The sequence below is a fragment of the Corvus moneduloides genome, chromosome 4 (assembly GCF_009650955.1).
Source record: "Corvus moneduloides isolate bCorMon1 chromosome 4, bCorMon1.pri, whole genome shotgun sequence".
Lineage (NCBI taxonomy): Eukaryota > Metazoa > Chordata > Aves > Passeriformes > Corvidae > Corvus > Corvus moneduloides.
Window position 1 is genome coordinate 61,587,874 of NC_045479.1, and position 12,518 is coordinate 61,600,391.

The 12,518-nt window shown below is 37.3% G+C and overlaps 1 protein-coding gene across 5 annotated transcripts in view; it reads left to right on the top strand.

Annotated features, from left to right (window-relative positions):
• Nucleotides 1-12,518, top strand: part of SRPK2 (SRSF protein kinase 2) — a 134,855-nt gene that overhangs the window by 102,283 nt on the left and 20,054 nt on the right. For all 5 annotated transcript variants that reach the window (XM_032105833.1, XM_032105835.1, XM_032105836.1 and 2 more), the window contains 5 exons: nucleotides 1,483-1,589; nucleotides 3,956-4,121; nucleotides 6,178-6,203; nucleotides 7,667-7,913; nucleotides 8,882-9,370. In XM_032105833.1, coding sequence (XP_031961724.1) covers nucleotides 1,483-1,589; nucleotides 3,956-4,121; nucleotides 6,178-6,203; nucleotides 7,667-7,913; nucleotides 8,882-9,370 — 1,035 coding nt within the window. The remainder of the gene's footprint in view (nucleotides 1-1,482; nucleotides 1,590-3,955; nucleotides 4,122-6,177; nucleotides 6,204-7,666; nucleotides 7,914-8,881; nucleotides 9,371-12,518) is intronic.

The window sequence follows — 12,518 nt, forward strand, 5'->3', positions numbered from 1 at the left end:
GCTCTACTAGTGACTACTGTTCATTGTGGGGTAAAGTAACCAAGACTGTTTCCTCTTCTGAATGGAACTGAGTTTTATAATGTTCTGAGTAGATTCAGTTGATGTGAGTGGGAAATTCAGTGTCTCCTCTAATACAGGAATTCAGGAATGTGATATGAGATGAACAGTTGGCAACAGTTGTGTTACAGTTCTTCACAGTGTGTTTTGACCAGTCTTAAGACCTTTTGCTGTTTGTGTAACTTCAGTATAGGGGATGTCGGTGTCAAAACTTGAGTTACCTTTATGTAGGTACCTGAGAAGAATATGTGTGATAAACTGACAGACAAGGTATGTCTCATTTTGACACAAGGCAGTGACTCTTAAGATCATTGCCAAGACTCTACTAAATAAAACTTAGAGAAGTTAGGTAAGATTTCTCTCCTAGCAGTGTAGTTCCATATGAATGGTCTCTGAGATAGTCTAATTCATTGAGATTTTCCTGCAGTATCCATCAATTAATACTCTGTTATTTGTATTACATTATTCTTTGCAAGGTTATAGTATCATGTAGTTAAGATTTTAATATCCTTTCTGATTTCCAGGTACATTAAGGTCATTCCCAGCTCATGTTTGAGGATTAATACAGTACAGTCTAGTTGTATATAACTTCTTGCCAGAACGATATGGATAGTGAAACTTTAGCTTCAATATATGAGGATTTTCTCAATAGAAAGATAGCATACCCAGGCATCTTAAGTGTCTCTTAACTTAGGAAGCCCTTGAACCACAAATCACAGAAAGTTCCTACATCTTGTTTTTTCCTAATAACCTGCCCTGGTAATTGACTGTTTGCCTCTTGTCAGTGGCCAGTAGTAAATGCTGTGTCAAATATTTTGTCATGGTGTTTTTTGCATGTTGCTTCTGAGTTCTGCATTTCTTTTGTTCTTGAGTTCTTTGGTAATTGCCATTATTCTCGGCAGTTAAAACTGCAGGTTTTAAGAGATCCATTCTCTTACTATGTTAGTATTTGTTGTCAAGTGACTATTGAGCTTAATAAAATAATGTTTATTATAGTTCATTTTCTAAAACATGGTTGCTGCACACTTTTGTTATTAAAACCTCCTATTCAGATAATTTAAAATTTATTAAAAACTAGAAATGATAGGCCAAATCAGTACTTTTAACTGTTTCAAAGAAAACAACAATGAATTAGTTACTTTTTACAATTACTTATTTTAATTATTCACCCTAATGCTGTTATTAACATGTAGAAATAATGGACAAGATTTGCTTAATTAAAATGTTTTATTTTAATTTGTTCTGCAGTTGAATACTGGTTTTGTATAATTGAAATGACGTACCAAAGCATTTACCATGCTCATTTTAGGGGAAACCGTTTTCCCTCTAAAGGGGGTGATGATTCCTTTAGCCAGAACAGAAGCAAACATTTTTGTTGATCTCATGAACAAGTTTATTTGGAAGTCATCCTTAATTAAATTCCAGATGTCTGCATGGTCTTTGAAGTACTTGGACATCATCTTCTAAAATGGATAATCAAGTCTAATTATCAAGGCCTTCCTATCCGTTGTGTAAAAAGCATAATTCGACAGGTAAGTTTTGTTAATATTTTCATTAGGTTTTTCCACCATTGTTTACAGTCTGAAGGTTAGAATAACAATATTTAAACTGAACTCTTACTAATATCTAAGATAAGATAATTTTATTTTCATCTCAGTGCGATTTGCAAGAGGATCTTAATGGGTAGCCTGCACTTCTGCATGCTGGGGTTTTTGGGGGGTTTGGGTTGTGTTTTTTAACCGAGGTTTCCCAATGACAGGGGAGTTTCCTGAGCTGCCTTAGAGAATAAAAAGTTGAAGGAATGACTCTTTTCCATAGGTGTGAATACTCATATTAAATTGCAGTTTTGGTTGACATGTCATGCTTCTTAATAAAATCTGGAAAGTAAATCATTGTAAGAGTAAGAAATAATACCATTAGCATGATGATAGTGATGAACAAAAATGGTATCTCTCTGAAAAATGAAAATAACCTGTTCTTTAAAAAAATTGCTGTCTGTCTGTATTTAAGTTTTTGTAGAGTCAGAGTGTTAGCAAGTTGAAAGACTTCAGAACATTTCACTGGGATGTGTTCTTTCAAAATATGTTCTTTTGCTATTCTATGAAAATAAAGTTGATGAGAGGCAATCATAAGGAGAAAGTGTTTCAGCAAGGAGAAAGCATATATATAACATATCATAGAATCATTCAGGGTGGAAAAGACCTGAAAGAGCTTAGATTCCAGCCATTAACCCAATGCCAAGTCTGCCACTAGACCATGTCCTTAAGTGCCACATCTGTACTTCTTTTAAATACCTCCAGGGGTGGTGGTTCCACCACTTCATGGGGCAACCTGTTGCCTTGGCAGCCTTACAACCCTTTCAGTGAAGAAATTTGTCCTAATATCCAATCTAAACCTCCCCTGGTGCAACTTGAAGATATTTACTCTGGTCCTGTCACTTGTTACCTTGGAGAACAGAGTGACCCCCCACCTGGCTGCAACCTCCTTTCAGGCAGTTTTAGAGAGTGATGAAGTCCCCCCTCAGCCTCCTTTTTTTTTTAAGAGACTAAACACCCCCAGCTCCCTCATCAGACTTGTGCTTCAAACCCCTCCCCAGCTCTGTTGCCCTTCCCAGCACATGCTCCAGCACCTCAGTTGTTGTAGTGAGGGGCCCAAAACTGAGCACAAGATTTGAGGTGTGGCCTCATCAGTGCTGAGTACAGAGGGACAATCACTGCCCTGGTCCTGCTGGCCACACTACTGCTTACACAAGCCAGTATGTCATTGGCCTTCCTGGCCAGCCGGGCACACACAGGCTCATGTTCAGCCACTATCAACCAGCATCCCCAGGTCCTTTTCCCCATGGCCTCTTTCCAACCACTCTGCCCCAGCCTGTGGTGCTGCCTGGGATTGTTGTGACCCAAGGGCAGGACCCAGCACTTGGCCTTGCTGAACCTGACACAACTGGCCTCAAGCCATCATCCAGCCTGTCCAGATGCCTCTGCAGAGCCTTCCTGCCCTCCAGCAAATCAGCACTCCTGCCCAACTTGGTGTCATCTGCAAACTCTGTGTGGATACATTCAGTACCCTTGTCCTGGTCATTGATAAAGGTATTAAACAGGGGTGGCCCTAGTACTGAGCCCTGGAGAACACCACTAGTGATGGCTACCAGCTGGATGTAACTCCATTCCTCACCAAGCTCTTGGGCCTGGTGTCCACTCAGGTTTTTACCCAGCCGACAGTGCACAGCCCAGCCAACTCTGCATTTGAGAGGTAGGTGGAAGTGAATTGGATGAAGGCTCTGAGCAGGCTGGTCTGATTCTGAGGTTGGATACAACTTTGAAGGTGGTATGACTTAGACGAAGGTTTGAGTCACACAGTCTTCCAACCTGAATTGCTTTTTGAATGTAGACAAACGTAAAAATTCCAAGTAATTGAAACAGTTCATACCTGAGAAAAGAGGAAGAGCTTAGTCCTGAAAGATTAAAAAGCTTTAATTTTTGTGAGACTGGAATTAACTGTTTGGACTAGTGAGAGTGGCATTGTTTGGTAAGGCTTTCAGGTTATTGGTAAGGCTTATTAAAGGTAATACAGATATTTTTTTCTTTTTCTCCTTGGACAAAACTTGTGCTATGCATGTTTTAAAAACTGATTTTTGAAAGTTGAGTATTAAGCAATTCAGTTATTGTACTGGTATTACTATGCATCCATTTTGTTTCATAAACTACTGTAATTCCATGCTGCAATGGAAAATTACGTTGTTATGCTATTACTTGGTACTATATTTTTTCCAATTTTTGCGTACTTTTGAGCATTGGGATAAAATCAGGCTTTTTTTTAAATGCAGCTGAAGGCTGAGTTTCTTAATAAATTTAATTGCAGTTTCAAGCAAATTTTTTGAAAATCCTGTTGTTATTAGGTACTTCAGGGTCTAGATTACCTACACAGCAAGTGCAAGATCATTCATACGGATATAAAACCAGAGAACATCTTGATGTGCGTGGATGATGCCTACGTGCGCAGGATGGCTGCTGAAGCTACCGAGTGGCAGAAAGCTGGTGCTCCTCCACCCTCTGGCTCAGCAGGTATGAACAAGATATTTAAATGCAATGTAGTAAATTACCATCAGTATATTATTGCTAACAGTATTTTGTTCAATGAAAATTCACATTTTAAATAATTGCATGTGAAAGATGCATGCCTGTTTAATTCTTATCCTGCTCTGGAAACTATCAGAGAAACGCTTTCCTACTGGTTTTGCACATTCAAGTTTTCAGGGTCACCCAATACAGAAAAAGATTTATTGATATAAACTTATTCCCCTCCCATCCCACAAGCTTCAATGCCTGGGTTTTAGTCACACTGGAAGCTTGCATGTCTGATATTGACAATAATTAATAATCTTATCTAAATTACGGGTAGTTCCGTTACAAGTTCATCAATGTCCTTGTGGAATTACCTGCCTTCTTGTCTGTTGTAACTTATTCTTAAGATGCAATGAAAAGTTTTACATTCATAGTTTTCACCCTTAAAAATGGAATTTATTGTACCTAACTGAACTTGCGGTAAGCCCGTTTTCCTAGTGGTATAAAATGTTTTATGTTAAGCTTGCTAAGAGTTTAGATAGGAACTGTACCTTATGTTTAGCTAGGAGAAATCAAGGTAAAGAAGTTCACAGCAATCAGCGAAGACAAGGAGGAAGTGTGGCTTTTCTAGTGATTTTTTTTTTAGTAGTATGCACTATGTATTTTTAGTACTATGGTTGCTACTAATTTGCCTGTTGAGCACATCAGCTACAGGCAAGGGAGCAATAACTCCCTTTGTAATATTGTCAGAAAATATATTGCAGATTAAAATCTCTGAGGTATGCTAAAAATAGTTTCTGTATCAGGAACAAATACAGTGGTCAGAATCCATTTCACAGCGTTATGTATTTTTAGATGAAAAATTGTTTAAATGGTGAATATATTATATTGAATTTTACATAATGTATAATCGCATAGCTAGAGATTGTATGTTATATGTGTGGGAAATAACTTGTTTTTGTTCATGCAGCTTTTATATTGCTTCCTGACATTAAAATAAATATTATTTTAAGTAACGGGGTTCTTACCACACTTTGTTCTTAGCAAATTGTAATTAAATATATGGCTGAAGATGTGTTTTCTTTACAGCACTGCAAGAATAAGTTGTGTATAATTTCCCTTTTTATAGCAGTGATGGTGCTGAGGTTTAATAACCTTTTCGAAAACCTTGCCCTTTCAGGGGTATTCAGGCAGGTTTTTCTCTGAGCTCAGCAGCAGGATCTCAACCTGTAAAGCAATGCTGTATTTTATTTTGCATTCCTTAACTGCCATAGGCCTGTGTGTCTGAAGAAGCTTGTGAGAAGTTCTCCCCCGTTCAGTTCCTCTTGCTCACTTTCACTTTGCTTCTGTCTCCCATGTTTGGTTATTTCTTTTGGTTTTGATCACTGGAGGGAGGTTTTGTGTGGCTTGTGGTGCTGTTCTGTGCATGTCGCAGGCAGCATTGCAATCTCATCAGACCCACTCACTGATGGAGTCTTACTCAGAGGTGCTCAGGAAGAGGTCTATGCTGGAGCTGATTTTTCTGTGATATGGTGTGTTTTTTGCCTTAGGCACTTCTTCATGCCTCCAGCCCTAGCAATCAAACTGCCTTGTTTCAGAATAAAAAACATGAATACTTGGCTTTTCTGTTGGGTACAACACAGTAGTTGTATCTTTGCTAATATTCCCTGAATTATTTAATCAGTCTCTACCTGCTCAGCCAGCTGACTATATCCATTTAATCTGTGACAGCTCAGCAGTCATTTGATGTTTTCTATCCACTCTTCATGGTTCAGACTTTTTTTTTGAAATTTCATAAACTGTTTGCCAGCTACAACACAGTGAACACAGATTGCTGTTAGCTTCTTTTAATTCCAGATGCTCTAATGGAGACATCAAATGATTTCAGGCAGCACGTACTTGTAAGGAGTAAAAAATCTGGCTAACAAAGTAAACTTAACACTGCCTTATTTATTTAAGAATATTTTAAAATTATTTCTACTAGTTTTTGCTTTTAGAGAGTTGTTTTTGAAAAAGAAAATCTTAATTTTATTTATAATTTTTTTTGTCTTTTTAGTGAGTACAGCTCCACAACAAAAGCCTGTAAGTATTGTTATATAACACAATTTAACTATCTTATTTTCTGTGTTTCTGTGGGTATTAGTAGATATTAGACTGTTAGTAGTCTCGACCCTTTTTAAAAGCTTCCTTTGAATAAAGCTTTTATCTTTCACAGAACATTTTTCTTTTCATGTCTCTGGCTTTACCAGTTCTAAGCACAGTATTTTTGTGATGGAAATCCTCACAGACATATAGTTCTATAGCTGTGTCAAACTAAGTTAAGCACTGCCATTTTATTCTCTTGAGGAATCATCCATTCGTTCAAATCCTGACAAAAATGGGTGAATGCACTAACTATTGTGCATTGCAGATATCTTAAGGGCATAAAGGCTTTAATCATCAAGGCCTTTAAGGAGAGGCAATTTTATGAGGTTTGAAAGATCTCTTTGCCATATGCATATAGCAAATGACCAGTGGTAATACAGCTGTTCAGAAATATCTCTGGTCAAGCCTGCTTTCTGTGTGCACAGTACATGTATCATTTCAATGGGCATGCAACATGGATGAAAATTAGCAGGGTTGTAAAACTGACGGTCTTGTTTAGACTATCCCTTGACTTCTTACAGAGAGAACAGGATTAACAGATAAACCTTTGAGGAAATGTTTCTCTCTGTTCCTTGGACTTAATTTTTTAATTATATGAGGTTTTCTTACTGTGATATCTAAACATTAATGAATGAAAATTGGATAGATCTTATTTATCAAGTAGTAAAAATAGAAGTCACAATTCAGTTAAAATGTAAGGGAGTGTTTCAATCTTAGCTCTGTTGTGTTCATTTTTCATTTCCTTGTTGTTGTACCTGAGTTTTTCAATCATTATGTTATATAAAATGAGAAACTTCATGATGGCCATCTGCTGTTTGTAATTCATATGTTTTGGGCCAGAAGGGAATAATAAAAATGCTTTCTTTTCACAAGAAAAAACCAGGTTTTGTTTAAAATTCACTATTTGCAGTCTCTTTAGTTTTCTCATGTCTTTTTTCTCAGAATACTTTTGCTGGTTATTACTTGCATTGTACACAGAGAGAAATTATGTATTAAATTTATATGCAAACAACTAATATGATACCAGATTATTTTCCACGTACAGTATCATCTATTAATCTGGATTGAAGTTTAGGATTATTATGCTTACTCAAGGTTATAGGATCATAGGAATTTTACTGTGGCATCTTAGATGTATAGGTGTATTTTGCTCTTCTGTCTAATAATGACCATATAAAAACATGATTAACTGTGTAAAATTTTGGTGGATTTTTGCCTTATATAACCCTATATCATTCTTGATTTGTAGTAAACTGGAAAAAGCAATATAATTACTATATTAGTTGGCATCTAGTATTTTCAAAAAAATGGTAATCAAACTGCAAATGAGTTTGGTGTGAGATGCCTTGAAAATAATTGTTTATGGGGTATTTTTTCTTTCTTTGGTATTAATGTTTCAGGTTGGAAAAATATCCAAAAACAAAAAGAAAAAACTGAAGAAAAAACAGAAGAGACAAGCTGAGCTGCTAGAAAAACGCCTGCAGGAAATAGAAGAGCTAGAGCGGGAAGCTGAAAGGAAAAAAATAGAAGAAAATGTAACCTCAGCTGTACCATCAAATGAACAAGAAGATGAGTACCACCCAGAGGTGAAACTAAAAACAGCTGATATAGAAGAAGTAGTAGATGAAGAACCTGGAAATGATGATGGTTAGTATTACTTTCTTTTATTGACTCTGAGTTTGCTGTTTCAGAGGGGAAAGTAATTGTGCAGTGTTGCATCTGGTGCAGTGAACAAAATCTCCCAAACTGTCTTAGATTATTAAGTTAGTTTTTTCCTGTAGGTAAAATTGTAACTACAAAACCTAAAAAGGTAAAGAAAAGTCAAACCTACTACAGAAGTGAAGAAAACCATCAATAGTAGCCTGTAGCTATAAACAACTCGAAAAAGCACATAGAAAACTCAACAGAACAGTCATCATGCCACATTAAGTGGAATAACTGAATATCCTGGTGAAGTAAAAGAACAATAAGATGTATTTGTTTTCTGTAATATTACTGTAGTAGTTGGAGTCATCATCGCTTTCCCCTTTTCTTCTTACAGTGTTTCTTTTAATGATCTGTCTGGTAGCGATGATTGCAGCTTCTTCACTAAAATTTTTGAGATGTCTTGTTAAAATTCCTGTTTAATCCTGGTGACTTAGACCATAATCATTATGGTCCAGCTCCATTCTGGCTTCCCTGACTTTCTTGTCAACTTTTCAGTCCTGATAAAGGTGTAACTACTGGGACTGTAGTTCAGTTTGGTTTGTTTTTGTTCTGCTCTTACTGAGAATTTTCCTACTTCTATGATGATTCCCTGCTGACACAGTTTGAGTTGTGGATTTTTAAATCTTGCTTTCAAGGCCTCATTCATCTTCTCTTCATAACATTATTCTCTTCTGGATTGTTCCCTCCTGATCCACTTCCCATTGTTTATTTTTCCAACAGCCTTATTAGTCCTTTCTTTTGCCTTTAATTTAGATTTTAAGGTTTGCATATTTCAGTGATATTCAGTGTTTCCTTGTGTGATATGTCAGAAGTCAAGTAGTTACTGAAGAGTTTAAAATGGTGAATGCCTAATTTTGGTCTGATTTATTGAGGTATGATGTAATGTGTTGCTCACTGAAATTTTTCAGGTGAAGCAGAAGATCAGGATGAAAAAGAAGACACAGAGAAGGAAAACACTGAAAAAGACGATGACGTTGAGCAGGAACTTGTCAACACTGACTCTACAGACCCTAAGTGGATAGAATCCCCCAAAACAAATGGCCATATTGTGAACGGCCCATTCCTATTGGAACAACAGATTGAAGATGAAGATGAGGAAGAGGAAGAATGTCCAAATCCAGAGGAGTATAATCTTGATGATCCAAATGCAAAAAGTGATTACTCTTATAGCAGCTCCTATGAACAGTTTAATGGTGAATTGCCAAATGGACGTCATAAAATTCCAGAGTCCCAGTTCTCTGAATTTTCAGCGTCGGTGTTCTCTGGGGCTCTAGAGTCTGTAGCTTGTGGTTCTGCTGTTTCTGAAGGATCAACTGTAACTGAAAGAGAGGAGAGCAGCCCATCTCATGACAGGAGCAGAACGGTTTCAGCTTCCAGCACTGGGGATTTGCCAAAAAGTAAGTGTTCCTCTTAGTGACTTTTGTCTAGTAGCATGGGGGCGTATTGTATTAAATACAAGAGGCAGGTAAATGGAATACAGAGGCAGTGGTTAGGTTAAGAAAAGATTGTTTAAATAAATTGCATGATTCTTCTTGCAGAACTGTGATTTATGGGTTATTTTCCACTCTAGAGCTTGTTTTTAAGGGGTATTAGATAAATTATCGTAGAATAAATATTTGCATTGACAAGTCAGTCTACCCAGGAAAGAGAAAAGGAAATCTATAGTTGCAAGGAAACATCATTCCTGTAGCTTAAAGGTAGAAGATGAGCATGAGCTTGTGTAACCTGACAACCTTTGATAACAAGTCAGTAATATGCCATCTGTTAAGCCCAGTAACCTTTACTGTTGGCTTATAACATATTTTTGAAAGAGATGCCTGCTCTTAAGTGGACAAATGAGATTATAATCTAGTGTGATTCAAGTGTGTTCCACTGCTTGATACTCTGAATTGTTTCAGAGGAGTAGTAGCAAGTTTGAATTTGTCTGGCTGCAGCTTCTATCTGTTACTTTTTGTCACATCTTTTCTGTCGTATTGAAAAATTCTGTAATATGCTGTGTTTTCATTCATTAATTATTCTTTCTGTGTCAAACAGTTCCTGTCTTAACCTGTTATTAAAACTCAACAGGGCATGTTGCCAACCCTCAAATCATTATGGCTTTTCTATATTCAGCATGGTTTTGGACATCTAAATTCTGGCCATCAATCCAAAACTTTTGCCTGTAAATCCTGTTTGCCTCTAAATCCATTTGAAGATATGGAAGGTGAAATCTTGGTGTCATTGCAGAGTTGGATTTTTGCCACTGAATTAAATAGCTTCAGGATATTACACACAGGTCTTACTTATAGTGCCAGTGGTTAAATGATAGATATATGCGTTTCAACTTTAATAAAGAAGATTCTGAGAGACTAAATCTGTAAGCAGATAGAAGAAAATGAGAGCTTAGGGAGAAGATCACCAAGCCTGCCATCACCATTGTCGCAGATGAAGTTACTAAATTTAGATAGAGCTGCATTGAAAAATGCAGTCAAGTGTATTTCTTGGTTTAAGACTTTAGAAGAGCAATTCACACAGTTTATTACAGGGTCTGACAGGTAAGGTAAGAAATATGAAATAAAGTACAGCTCAGTAGAACTGCATTTCTGGAAGATCCAGGCAAATAAGGCTTCTAGTCCATCTCCTGACAGTCTGAAGTCCCTGAAACAATGTACAGGAGGTTCCTAGATGCCTGGTAGTTTCTTTCATTCTGCCAGCTGTATATAGGCAGAAAGACTCTACTGCTGTTTACCTGGAGTGGTGTGTAAAATCCTCATGCCTCCAGAGATTAAAGCCAGTTTTGTCCTCATGGAAACAGCTTATCTCCATAAGCAAACCTACTTTACTCCTCCTTCTTGTTATCCCATCAGTTCACACACCTTTCGTGCAAAGAAAGACAGGCAGTAAATTCAGTGATAGTTCACTTTTTTTGCAGAAAGAAGAAAAGCTGAATGTTACAGATACTAAAGGCGTCAATAATAACATTGAGTATAACAGTAATAAAAGAGATGAAGGTATTTAGAAAGAAGATGCATACAGGAGTTAGAGGCTATTCAATATTTTTAAATGGTGCTACTACCCATTTTCCACCATATTTTAGTGCCCTTTTCTTGTACTGAAGTAGACTTTTATTTGTTCCTCTTTCTCTAGGCATGGCTATACATTATTAAGTGACATGGTCTCATTTTTGGGGGATACTTGCTTCATTCAGTGCACAAACCAATTTGTGTTCAGTGGATAAACAGTTTTTATCTTTTCCAAGTTTTCACTGCGTGACCAAATGCCCTGAAGATAGATCTGTAATTTCCTCACGACTCCCCTCCTCCTCCTTCCAGTGTTTGAATGTTTGCTAAGTACATTGTCATTCTGAGACTGTGAGAATTAAGGTGATATTTCTTAGTTTTTATGGAACTAGGACGCAGAAGTGCTCACTAATTTTGTGCACAGGTTAAGCTTCTTTGGATGCTTTTTTGTGAGTACTTTCTAAAAGATACACTTGTTCTGGCTTCACTTTCAGTTTTAAATGATCTGTGTTTGTCAGATACAGAATCCAAGAATTCATCTTTCGGAAGAGACAGGACATAAGCATCACAAATTTTTGAGAAAAACACAAAAGTGTAGGCACACTTTCGCCTATTACCTGCTCAGGTCCCTCTCAGAAAAGAGTTGAAGGAAGCTGTTGCCTAATGCCATATTCAGATGTCTTAGTCATGAGGCTTTTTTCCCCCCTCCTTCCTTCCACTTTATTTACTGCAGTCCTTCAACAAGACATGTGGGAAGGATTTATCTCTTGCTGGGGTGGTTTTTTTTTTTTTTTGGTTTGTTTGTTTTTGTTTTTATTTTTTTGCAAAGACTACTGAGCTGAGGTCCTGTTATTTCTTGAGTAATGCATGTGATTGTGTTAAAAAAATTACACTGTACTATGCAGCATGCTTTTAAGGGAATACTTTAATATTAAGCTTACTAGTCTTACTAGTTCCTGTCTTTTGAGTGTTTTACTTCTGTCCTTATGTTGGTGCTTTTTATAAACTTGAGTCTTGGACTCCATTCCAGCTCTTTTAGAGGGCTGTTTGTTGAGGTCACCACCCCCTCTTTTGCTATTTACTCCTGTATTTTCATTCCTTCTCTCCTCTGATGGATCCTGCCACTTTCTTTTCTGCTTGGCCACTATTCAGTGCTCTGATGACCCATTCAGGCTTCCCGTGCCAGCAGTTGAAGATCCCCATCTGATTTCAGTCACTCCTAATTCACCATTAGACCTCCAGTATTTTTTGTCCTTGTCCCATGTCTGGTGTATTTTCCTCTTCCAAGTCTTTTACCAGTTTAACAGATCATTGGGAGTCACAAGTTCTTTTTGGATCTTGTACCTCTTTCTTATCCTACCATCAATTTCCAATTTAGTCTTTGTAGCTGAGACCAGTCCTGTGCTGCCCTGTGATTTGTGATATCTGGTTCTGTTATCTGCTTTCTTTCCAGTGCAGTTTGGGATCTAGCAGGTGGTATGTCAAAACAGAGAAAAAAGCAGCACCTCCACCGGTCTGTGTTAAGGTTTCAGTGTCCCAAGAGCCT